This window comes from Diplotaxodon limnothrissa, linkage group LG9 (genome assembly GCF_057381915.1).
Source record: "Diplotaxodon limnothrissa isolate DT_005_m linkage group LG9, D_limnothrissa_male_GT1.1, whole genome shotgun sequence".
Lineage (NCBI taxonomy): Eukaryota > Metazoa > Chordata > Actinopteri > Cichliformes > Cichlidae > Diplotaxodon > Diplotaxodon limnothrissa.
The window spans coordinates 35,710,801-35,723,618 of NC_140604.1; the positions used below are offsets into that span (position 1 = coordinate 35,710,801).

At 40.5% G+C, this 12,818-nt stretch overlaps 1 protein-coding gene across 1 annotated transcript in view; it reads right to left on the minus strand.

Annotated features, from left to right (window-relative positions):
• Positions 1-5,116: 5,116 nt before the first annotated feature.
• LOC146626036 (NACHT, LRR and PYD domains-containing protein 12-like) overlaps positions 5,117-12,818 on the minus strand; it is a 37,110-nt gene continuing 29,408 nt past the window's right edge. The window contains exons 10-13 of the mRNA XM_085363144.1: positions 10,219-10,392; positions 8,119-8,292; positions 5,798-5,844; positions 5,117-5,649 (exon numbers count right to left, since the gene is read on the minus strand). Coding sequence (XP_085219270.1) covers positions 5,117-5,649; positions 5,798-5,844; positions 8,119-8,292; positions 10,219-10,392 — 928 coding nt within the window. The remainder of the gene's footprint in view (positions 5,650-5,797; positions 5,845-8,118; positions 8,293-10,218; positions 10,393-12,818) is intronic.

The window sequence follows — 12,818 nt, forward strand, 5'->3', positions numbered from 1 at the left end:
ACCATCCCAAAACAGCCCACGAATAATAATGAGAATAATAACAATAAAGAACACAAACACAAAATCACTGAGTCATGGACGCAGGACCATGACAGGAACAAAGATCTGCAAGACATTTAATCAGGCTAAAGTAATCTGGGACACTAAAAATAAACCAAAGGGGCTTCTATGTGGACACATTAACATTCGCAGTATGTTACCAAAGCATGAGCAACTGGAACATATTCTAAGCAATTCCAATATTTCTATTTTGGGTATCTCTGAATCTTGGCTCACAAGTTCTTCTCCTGAGTCTGCAGTTGTCTTTCCAGAGTACACAGTATTCAGAAGGGATAGAATTGAAACAAGAGGAGGAGGAATACTTGTGCATGTAAAGAAACACCTGGATTGCTCTTTACTTAGTTCACCAATAGATGTCGAAATAGAACATATTTCTGTTAAAATCACTCTTTCCCCAGAAATGTCATTTACGTTGATCTGTTTATATTGCCCTCCTTCCGCAAAGAATATTTTTTATGAACAACTACAGATATTACTTAAATATCATGCTATAAATAATAAGTCTAATGAAATAATTGTAATGGGAGATTTTAATGTCAACTGGGACTGTGAAAAGGACAGAAAAACACTCAAGGACATAATGGAGACTTTGAACTTTACTCAACACATTGAACAACCCACAAGAATAACAAGACACTCTAAAACTAAAATAGATCTGGTTTTCTGTAATAAGCCCGAGCGAATTATTAAATCTTATAATTTTATCACTGGTATTTCAGACCACAATTTTATATTATTTTCTAGAAAACTTTTAAAATCACGGGTTAAGAATGACTTTCAAAGTTCATCTAATAGGAGATCCTTTTATGAATTCATACCAAGAAGTCAGCGACAAAATGTAGAAGAAGCATTAGCATCAGCTAACTGGGAGCCTTTATTGAGTAGTGATGATCGATCCACAATTCTGCAGCAGTCACTTCATACTCCATTAGAGGTCGACAAAAAATAAAGACAACATCTAATTTGCCCTGGTTAAACAAAGAGTGCAAGAATTTAATGAAAACAAGAGATCAATTACTAAAGCAGTTCCTGAAAACAGGTCTAACTCTGGATAGACAGAGATTTACTTCAATGCGGAATAAAGTAACAAGAAGTTTGAGACAGGCCAAAGCAAAATTCTTTATAAATATAATTGAAAGAGCCAAAGGTAATGGTAAAACTATCTGGCAACACTTAAATAAATTACTAAGCCGTCATTCAAACAAAAGTAAAAATACAATTGAACTTTATGTAAATAACTCTATTGTTAGAGAGCCTCTATCTATTGCCAGTAACTTAAACACTTTCTTTATTTCATCTGTTAAGGAGATCAGTCAGAGCTTTGACTCAGTCGTATGCTCTGATAATGTGAATGATGTTGGTCAAAATTTGTTCACCATCACTCATATTTCAGACACTGAAGTTGCTAAACTAATTACAGGTTTAAAACAATCAAAAGCACTTGATGTATATGGTATTAACACAAACTTCCTAAAGGAACATATGGATTTGCTTGTACGTCCAACAACTCATGTTTTGAATATGTCATTCGAACACTCCATTGTTCCAACAGATTGGAAAATTGCTGCAGTTACACCAATTTTCAAAGCAGGTGTGAAGACTGACATGGCTAATTGTCGCCCCATAAGCATACTCCCGGTCGTATCTAAAATAGCTGAGAAGTGGGTGGTTAAACTCCTCACTGCTCACCTAGAAAACACCCAACCCTCATTACATCCATTGCAGTTAGACTTTCGGGCACATCACTCCACAGATACTGCCCTGTGTATGTTAGTGGAGAACTTGAAGAGCTTGCTGGACAAGAGTCCCTGTGTTGGAGCTGTATTTTTAGATCTGAAGAAGGCTTTCGACTCTGTAAACCATCATATATTGTTGTCCAGATTGACTCAGTTTAATATCTCCAGTCAGGCTCTTCAGTGGTTTGCCTCATATCTCTCACACAGGAAACAGTGTGTGGTGTTGGATGGGGTTAAATCTCCATATTTAGACTGTGATACAGGGGTTCCTCAAGGATCTGTTCTTGGGCCCTTATTGTTCTCTCTTTTTATCAATAACTTACCTGAAGTCTGTCCAAATATATTTGCTCAAATGTATGCGGATGATGCAGTTATATATACGCAAGCAAATAGTGTCTAGCAGGTGGCAAAAGATCTTACAGCTGCTTTAGCATTAATGCATAGCTGGCTGGAGGACTCATGCCTAATGTTGAACACCTCAAAAACTGTCGGTATGTATTTTTCAAAACGCCCCTTAAACTTGAAGCAGTCAAACATATTCCTGGATGGAGCAGAGCTTGAATTAGCTCCAGAATTTAAATATCTTGGGGTCATTTTAGACCCAACATTATCCTTCAAGAGTCACATAAATAAAGTGTCCCAGGTACTTAAATTTAATAATCGAAATTTTAATCATATACGTAATAATTTAAATATGAATGTTACAAAAACTTATTTTTACTCAATGATCATCTCTCATATGGACTATTGTTTGACGTCCTGGTCACTTGCTTGTCCAACAACACTTACAGTGGGGCAAAAAAGTATTTAGTCAGCCACCGATTGTGCAAGTTCCCCCACCTAAAATGATGACAGAGGTCAGTAATTTGCACCAGAGGTACACTTCAACTGTGAGAGACAGAATGTGAAAAAAAATCCATGAATCCACATGGTAGGATTTGTAAAGAATTTATTCGTAAATCAGGGTGGAAAATAAGTATTTGGTCAATAACAAAAATACAACTCAGTACTTTGTAGCATAACCTTTGTTGGCAATAACAGAGGTCAAACGTTTACTATAGGTCTTTACCAGGTTTGCACACACAGTAGCTGGTATTTTGGCCCATTCCTCCATGCAGATCTTCTCGAGAGCAGTGATGTTTTGGGGCTGTCGCCGAGCAACACGGACTTTCAACTCCCGCCACAGATTTTCTATGGGGTTGAGGTCTGGAGACTGGCTAGGCCACTCCAGGACTTTCAAATGCTTCTTACGGAGCCACTCCTTTGTTGCCCGGGCGGTGTGTTTTGGATCATTGTCATGTTGGAAGACCCAGCCTCGTTTCATCTTCAAAGTTCTCACTGATGGAAGGAGGTTTTGGCTCAAAATCTCACGATACATGGCCCCATTCATTCTGTCCTTAACACGGATCAGTCGTCCTGTCCCCTTGGCAGAAAAACAGCCCCGTAGCATGATGTTTCCACCCCCATGCTTCACAGTAGGTATGGTGTTCTTGGGATGCAACTCAGTATTCTTCGTCCTCCAAACACGACGAGTTGAGTTTATACCAAAAAGTTCTACTTTGGTTTCATCTGACCACATGACATTCTCCCAATCCTCTGCTGTATCATCCATGTGCTCTCTGGCAAACTTCAGACGGGCCTGGACATGCACTGGCTTCAGCAGCGTCTGGCACTGCGGGATTTGATTCCCTGCCGTTGTAGTGTGTTACTGATGGTGACCTTTGTTACTTTGGTCCCAGCTCTCTGCAGGTCATTCACCAGGTCCCCCCGTGTGGTTCTGGGATCTTTGCTCACCGTTCTCATGATCATTTTGACCCCACGGGATGAGATCTTGCGTGGAGCCCCAGATCGAGGGAGATTATCAGTGGTCTTGTATGTCTTCCATTTTCTGATGATTGCTCCCACAGTTGATTTTTTCACACCAAGCTGCTTGCCTATTGTAGATTCACTCTTCCCAGTCTGGTGCAGGTCTACAATACTTTTCCTGGTGTCCTTCCAAAGCTCTTTGGTCTTGGCCATGGCGGAGTTTGGAGTCTGACTGTTTGAGGCTGTGGACAGGTGTCTTTTATACAGATGATGAGTTCAAACAGGTGCCATTCATACAGGTAACGAGTGGGGGACAGAAAAGCTTCTTACAGAAGACGTTACAGCTCTGTGAGAGCCAGAGATTTTCCTTGTTTGAGGTGACCAAATACTTATTTTCCACCCTGATTTACAAATAAATTCTTTACAAATCCTACCATGTGAATTCATGGATTTTTTTTTCACATTCTGTCTCTCACAGTTGAAGTGTAACTCTGGTGCAAATTACTGACCTCTGTCATCATTTTAAGTGGGGGAACTTGCACAATCGGTGGCTGACCAAATACTTTTTTGCCCCACTGTAAAACTATTGAAAACATTTATAAAAGAAGTTTAAAACTACTTGACAAAAAACCGACTTCCCACCACCACTGTCATGTGTTAAAAAAACATAAATTACTGAACTTCAATAACTTAGTGAAACTTAAAAGAGTGTGTTTAATATATAAAGTCTTACACTCCCTTGCTCCACCACCACTAAAGCAGTTCATTAGGCATGAAGAAAGCTCAGACAGGACCACTTGAGCTACAATCCGAGGAGACTTGTTTATACCCCACAGATGGACAGCATTTGGGCAGAACGTCCTCTCTGTCAAGGGAGGCCATCTGTGGAACAGTCTTCCTCAACCCATTAGAGAAAGCTCGGCATTCAACTTGTTTAAGGCAAAGGTTAAAAACTGGTTATGGACAAATCAAGTGTGTGATCATGTATGAGTTGTATAGTTTTAATGTTTTATTTGGGAACAGAATGGTGTGTATGTGTAAGTTTGGTGATGGAGTTTTTATTATGAATGAATGATGAATTTTTATGAATTATTATGTCAATTTTTTTATGTTTAAGGACAACAGATGGAAATTAGCCTTTGGCTATAATCTGGCATGTTTACATTCATGTAATTTTTTTTTTTTACATTTATGTTCATTAACATGCACTGTCCTAAATAAATAAATAAATGAATAAATAAAATTACAAAAACATGAGCAATAATGAATATCTTTAATATTTTAGATTATATTTTATGACAAAGCCAGAAAAACAATATGTGGATCCTGGAATAATAATAGCTTCTTCATTTTTAAAGGGTTGAAAAAGCTAAGATGATTACAAGGAATCATTTAGAACAGTTTAAAAGATCAACTGAATCATTCCATGAATCTGAAAACAAGAGACAGACATGTACAGACTTAACTATCTGTTCAACAGTCAGAGTGTTTCTCTAACACACTTTACACTCAACTCAGCACAGGGACACTGAGGAACCTGATCTAAACCCAAATCCAGGGTAAAGAGTTTCAGTGAATGTAGTGTTGAAGGTGTGGAGGTGGATCAGAGTGTCAGAGGAGACTCTGTAGAAGGACAGAGTGCCAGCAGGACAGTCCACATACACTGCTACTCTGTTAGAGACAGAGGAGGAGGAGGAGGAGGATATGGTTGTTTCTTTGTTATTGTGCCAGACAGAATCCGGACCACGATCAGAGCAGTACAGATTCCAGGACTGATCATTCAGTCCAAGCCAACAGTCATCACCGTCTCCTTTCCTTCTGATTCCTCTGTAACTCACCGATATCTCAACTTCTCCTCTCCACTCAACCTCCCAGTAACAGCGATCAGTCAAACTATTGCTACACAGCAGCTGAGGACGAACATCAAATCTGTCTGGATGATCAGGATATGACTGAACCTCCTCCACATGTGTCACCTTCCTGTTGTTGTCAGACAGTTGGAGCTTTGTGTGCACTGTGTTTGTGTCGATTGTGAGTTGACAGGAATCTGATGGAGAGAACAAACACAATCCAGCTGCAGTTATTGATCCATCATCTGTTCATTGATTGACACTTTGATGATGACTCCTGACATGATGAAGATGGTTGAATGTGTGCTGCTTTGTTTTCATGAATCCCATTAAAAACACACTTACACTTCCTCAGACCTGGTCTCAACCATCGGACTCCAGCAGGCTCCACCCTGAAAGGAGGAGGGGGGTCAGAGCAGCACAGTCAGCATGCACACATGGACATTACATGGCTCTCACACACACACTGTTACACACTGATAAAGAAGCAGTCCAACATCTTTACAAATACACTTCAATCGATAAATGGATCAAACTGCTGATGATTTTGATCTGTAGTTTTCATATTTTATATGTGGACAGTATATCCTTGGTTTTAACATATAAGTCAATGTTACAGCCAGGGGCAGCACAAAACACTGATACACTGATTTTTTTAGTTTTAGGCCCCTTGCATTCCACTGAGTTACTTATTCTGTCACTAATGTGCTAACATAAACGAATGTAAGTCTATTGGCCACCACAACCAACTATCCCAGTGATTCAACGTTATGTACTTGCAAAAGATCCCATGTTCTCAAAACATAACTTTAAGCACATATTTCTCCAATCCACTTTCACAGACAGAGTTACAAATACAGTATGTCAGTTTTTGAGAGCATGATTTAAATTAGCCTTCATGTGTGTAGTGTTTTGTGTCCAGTTTAAGATCAGCAGTTTTTTCCAAAGGAGAGGCCATAGGAGGATTGACGAGCCTGAAGATTTTGCGGTAAGACCTAAATCCTCAGACTGAATCTTAACTAAAGCTAAGCACTTTAGGAACTATCTGAAATCTACACAAATCATGTGATGATACGGCATTCTGAACCTTCACTTACGGGGCTCTGGGATTAACAAAAACACAAATACAAATATTTGAATGTGTTACAGGAAGCAGGTTTAGGAACACTTGAATTTATCAATGTAAGTGAATAATAAGAAATATGAGCAGGATTATCTAAGGGCTGCCAAACAAGTTTAATATTGTCACATGTAACTAAGTCTATCATTGATCTAACTGGGCAAACATTCGTAATGGTCTTTAAAGTTCATAAAAGTGAACTTTTATGAACTTCTTATGGCAACTGACTTTACTTTCCATTCATATTCTCCTCGATCTGACTGCTGCTTTCGACACTATTTCTCATTCCCTTCTGATCACACTCAGTTTATTCGACTCAAATCTTTTACTTCTCAGTCCTTTCCTCTGGTCACTGGCGTGCCCCAGGGATCTGTCCTGGGGCCCCTCTTTTCATTATCTAACTTCTTCTGCTTGGACACATTTTTCGTAAATATAATATACAGTTTCACTGTTATGCTGGTGACACGCAGCTGTATCTGTCCACTAAACCTGATTCTGCTCTCCCCCCATCCTCCCTTACCCTCTACTTAGCCGAACTAAATTCATGGTTCTCTTCCAATTTTCTCAAACTCAATAGTAACAAATCCGAGCTCCTCTTGGTAGGCACTAAATCAACATTATCCAGAGCCAACAGTTTCTCTATTACTATCAATAACTTGCCGGTCTCCGTTTCTTCCGCTGTAAAAAGTTTGGGCGTCATCTTTGACAGTACTCTATCTTTTAATTCCCGCATTAATAATGTCTCTCGGTCTGCATATTTTCAATTGTGCAACATTAATCATCTCTGTCCTTTTCTCACCCCACATACCATGCCATCTTTGTTCACAGCCTTGTTACTTCCCGACTCCATTACTTTAATTCATTACTCAAAAATCCATCCACAACCCGTCCAGAACTCTGCTGCCCGTACTATCACCAGGACCCCTTCTATCCATCACATCACTCCTGTCCTGCAGCAGCTTCATTGGCTCCCTGTCAAATATCTTATCAATTTCAAAATACTCTTCTACACATTTAAGGCTATTCATCTTCTCTCTCCTCCATATCTCTCTGATCTGGCTCAGATCACTGCCCCATCTCAGTGTCTTAGATCTTCTTCTTCTCTTTCTCTCTCCGTCCCCTCCCCCAGTCTTGCCACCATGGGGAGCAGGGCTTTCAGCTGCTCTGCTCCCCGACTCTGGAATTCCCGACCTTCTGATTCAAGAAATATCATTTCCTTCTCTCTCTTTATAACTCAAATCTCACTTGTTCAAAATAGCTTATCCCACATAACCTCTCCACTCTGCTATTTTAAATTTGTTTTATGTCTTATCCTTTTATGATTATGTAAACTGCTTGCTTTTATGTTGCTTTTATTATTCTGCTGTGTACAGTGTCCTTGAGTGTTCTGAAAGGCACTTTCGAATAAAATGTATTATTATTATTATTATTATTATTATTATTATTATAACAAGAAGAAGAAACAAGGATTACTGAATAATAGATTATTCAACTGAGTGATAGACACAGAACATGTTTCCTCCTTTATCAGACATTCTCTCCATACCTGAGAGTGTCCAGTCTCCAGTGCGAATCCTTCTGTCCAGCCAACAGCAGCTTCATTCCTGAGTCTCCTGGATGATTGTAGCTTAGGTCCAGCTCTCTCAGATGGGAGGGGTTGGAGTTCAGAGCTGCAGCCAGAGAAGTACAGCCTTCCTCTGTGATTAGACAGCCTGACAGACTACAAAAGAAAATCCATCTGTTAACACTTTACTGAAGGTCTGTTTTAATATGATGATTTCTTCTTCTTCTTTTTTTTCCAAAGACTATGCCATATTTCCATTCAGTTAATCTGCATTTATATTTATAAAGTGGCAATTATCAACAGGTGACACCACTCAACTCAAGTTAGTTAAGATAAGACATTGCAATATTACAGAAAATCCCCTATGAGCAAGAAAGAAAGAAAAGCAGTTTTAACAGGAAGAGACCTCTAAAAAGACAAAGGTCAGGAAGGGTTAGCAATCTACTGCAATTGGTTTAGGGCGATGAGTGAGGGAAAAGGAGACAAGGAGAAAAACTAACCACAAGAGAAAGTAAGCAAAAGTTAATGACATGCAGTAGTGGTATTTAAATAAAAAAATTTTAAAAATTGAGTGACAAGAAAGAAATTTTCAGTGCAGACTCACAGCAGTCCAGGTGCTTTCTTTCCAAGCTCCTAAAGCTCTGCCTCCTATTCTACTTTTAAATAAGAACAATAAGCATGAGCACAGAATTCTCCATGCTGTTGCCTTCTTGTTAAGATTGGATGAATCCAGAATAACATTTTTTTTTTTTTTGCACTGTGTTTTTGAGGACGAGTAGACAAACAGTTTTGGTCTGTATATACTTTACATAGCAAATTTGCACCTAAACACTTTGTGAATTCATGATTTTTTTCCCCAATAGCCTTAAGCAAGCAGTCTGAGAATGAAATGCTCTGTTAGGATAATATGGTACAATGATATAAAGAGGTCTTTATGATGGACCTGATAAATTTATATGTGACATTACGAATTTAGTTTAGTTTAATTCTGGATTTAACAGGGAGCCAGTGAAGTGAATATTAGGGAAATATGGTCCCTCTCTCTGGTCCCTGTTAATACTTTCACAGCGGCATTTTGGATTATCTGAAGACATCTCGCTAAGGCTATAATAAAGAAGGAATGCCTGAACTCTCTTTTTTAGCATCAATCCTAGAGTAGATGGATTTCAAATCATAAATGATTCAAATAAAAACTATATGTGTATTTTCTAATACTACTAGCTAATGGAGGAATGGTGCATCGAGAAAGTATTCCCAGTACTCACTTGTTCCAGTTTTGTCTTGTTATAGCCTTATTCCAAAATTTATACAATTCATTTTTCACCTCAAAAAAGCCCAAAATGTGGAACAAATGAAGTCCTGAAAATGCTGTTGGGATGCATTTGATTTATTGGTTCCAGTGCCAAACCCTGTAGAACTCAATTCAATTCAATTTTATCTATGAGCAAGCACTTTAGCGGGAAGGAAAAACTCCCTTTTAACAGGAAGAAACCTCTGGCAGTACCAGGCTCAGGGAGCTCAGGGAGCTCAGAGAGGTGGCCATCTGCCGCGACCGGCTGGGATGAGAGAAGAAAAACAGGATGAAAGACATGCTGTGGAATAGAGTCAGAGATTATTAACAAGTATGATTCAGTGCAGAGATTGAGTGTAGAAGAAACACCCAGTGCATCATGGGAATCCCCCAGTGGTCACCTATTCCAGTATAACTAAGGGAGGATTCAGGGTCACCTGATCCAGCCCTAACTATATGCTTTAGCAAAAAGGAAAGTTTTAAGCCTCATCTTAAAAATAGGATAAGTGTTTGTCTCCCAAATCCAAACTGGAAGCTGGTTCCACAGAAGAGGGGCCTGAAAACTGAAGGCTCTGCCTCCCATTCTACTTTTAAATACTCTAGGAACAACAAGTAGGCCTGCAGAGCGAGAGCGAAGTGCTCTAATGGGGTGATATGGTACTACAAGGTCATTAAGATAAGATGGGGCCTGATTATTTAAGACCTTGTATGTGAGGAGCAGGATTTTGAATTCAACAATAGTTTGTTGTCATTTGGAAAGACACAACAACAGCTGCAGTCAGTGAACACACCTCAGAGTCTCCAGTCGACAGTTTGGACTCTCCAGTACAGCACACAGAAGCTTCACTCCCGAATCCTGCAGATCATTGTAACTCATGTCCAGCTCTTTCAGATGGGAGGACTTGGACTTCAGTGCTGAGACCACAACTTCACAGTGAGTTTCTGACAGACGACAATCAGCCAGTCTGTGATTGGAGAAAATATAAAATGTGTCCTTACTTTAACCAGGTTCAAAACTCAATTTGTTAAAAATGTAATGATGTAATGTTAGAAGTCACTTCATATAAAATTAAATTTAGAAAAGTTCAAATCCATATTAAAATGTATCTTCAGTGTTTTGCTTTTTTGTGCCCTCATGGTCAAGGAATGGGTAGTGACTGTGGTTTGCCCTGTATGCGTCACATGACAGGACAGCATACAGGGCAGAGGTGAGAGCCCTGACATCATGGTCCCGCGACAACAACCTGCTGCTTAATGGCAGCAAAACCAAGGAGCTCATTGTGGATTACAGGAGACTGCAGAGAGGAGACCACACCCCCATCCAAATCAACGGAGCAGAGGTGGAGAGAGTCAGATGGTTCAGCTTCCTGGGCATCAACATCAGTCAGGATCTGAGTTGGTCACACCATGTTGGTGTGATCACAAAAGCAGCAAGACAGGTGCTCTTCTTTCTGCACCTGAGAAGATTCGGCATGAATCCCAGAACACTTACAAACTTCTATCGATGCACCATTGAAACTTTTCTGACTGGCTGCTTCACCACCTGGTATGGCAGCTGTAATGTTCCGGACCACATAGCTCTGCAGAGGGTGGTGAGAGCACAGTGCATCACCAGGACTGAATTGCCAGCTATGCAGGATCTCTGTAGACACCGCTGCATGAGCAAGACGCAGCAGATCCTCTCTGATCCCAGCCACAGACGTTTCATGCTCCTGCCATCCGGCAGGCAGATTAGGAACATTCAGACCTGCACTAGCAGACACAGAGACAGTTTCTACCCACAAGCTATCAGGCTTTTGAACTGTTGACATTTTACACACACCATTACACACTCACTACAAATACTGGATTCTAAACACTGTCACTTTAAACCACAGACACAGATGAACAGAACCATAGGTCAAAACATGAGTGGAGCACAGAAAGGAATTGGGAAGAATACCAGAGGCGCAAAACACCAGCTACTAGTAGATCGAACAGTCAGCTGAGACTGCAAGACCAGGTTGATCAACCCGTGCACTGCCTGAATTGATCACAAGAAGGCCTATGACTCAATGTCCCATGCCTGGGTCCTGGAATGCCTTCACCAGGAGCAAGTCCCCATCAATTGTGGGATGTATCAAGGAGATGCTCTGTCAGGACAAGGCGCATGCACACGCATCGACCAGCAGTGAGTGAGAGCTTGGTATCCTAAGTTTTTAAGTTCTTATCATTTCTTTTCGTTTCTATCAATGGCATGTGTTTTGGTTGAAGGAAGTGACAGTTTTCTTACAAAGTGACACAGGCTCCACAACAGTAAGAACGTCGTGGATTCTTTTTTCTTCATTGTGGTTGGATTTCTACTGTGCTGGCTTGTTTCCGATGATGTGGGCGAGGCCGTGAGTCATCTGAGGATTGTTTACTCCCGCAACGAACTGTTACAACTTAACTTACTGTATGATGGTAAGGTCAGTCGGTTTCCCCTGCGGTCTGTTATCCTTGGAAATGTTCAGTCTCTTAGGAACAAGCTGGATGAACTCCAGGGAAAGGTCAGGTTCCAGAAAGACTTCAGGGACAGCTGTGCAATGGCTTTTTCCGAGACATGGCTGACAGAGCTGGATCAGGATGCCGATTTTTCAATTGACGGTTTTTGAGCTCCCTTTCGCCGAGATCGGGATGCACGGGTAACAGGGAAATCTCAAGGAGGGGGAGTATGCTTGTATGTGAACAAATGTTACTGTAGCGCTGTGACTGTTAGAGAGTGTATTTGTACACCAGATGTTGAACTTCTATCCGTGTCACTGCGCCCTTTTTATCTCCCTCGTGAGTTTCCACAACTTTTTGTTACCGTAGTTTACATTCACCTGAGTGCTCACCCCGCCTCCACTTGCAGCATCATTTCAGACGTAGTACAGAAGCTGCAGGCGCTCTCTCCTGATGCCCCAAACTTCATAATGGGGGACTTTAACCATGTCTCCCTTAAATCAACTTTGGGCAATCTGTATCAATATGTATCCTGTCCTACCAGACGGGATAAAATGTTGGACCTTTGTTACGGATCGGTGAAGAATGCTTATAAATCCCTCCCGCTTCCTCCTCTGGGATCTTCTGACCATAACTGTGTGCATCTTCTGCCCATCTATAAAACTGTCTTAAAACGAGAGAAGACAAAGACTAAGGATGTTGACATATGGTCAGAAGAATCTGTGCTTACCTTGCAGGAATGTTTTAAGTGTACAGATTGGGAAGTTTTTATTCAGTCTTGTGGAGATGATCTCGACACTTTGGTGGATGTTACTAGCTCTTATGCAGTATTTTGTAAAGACATGATTATACCCCGTAAGCGTGTTAAAGATTACGCTAACAATAAGCCATGGGTCACTAAAAGCGTCAAATCCTGTTTAAGGAAAAA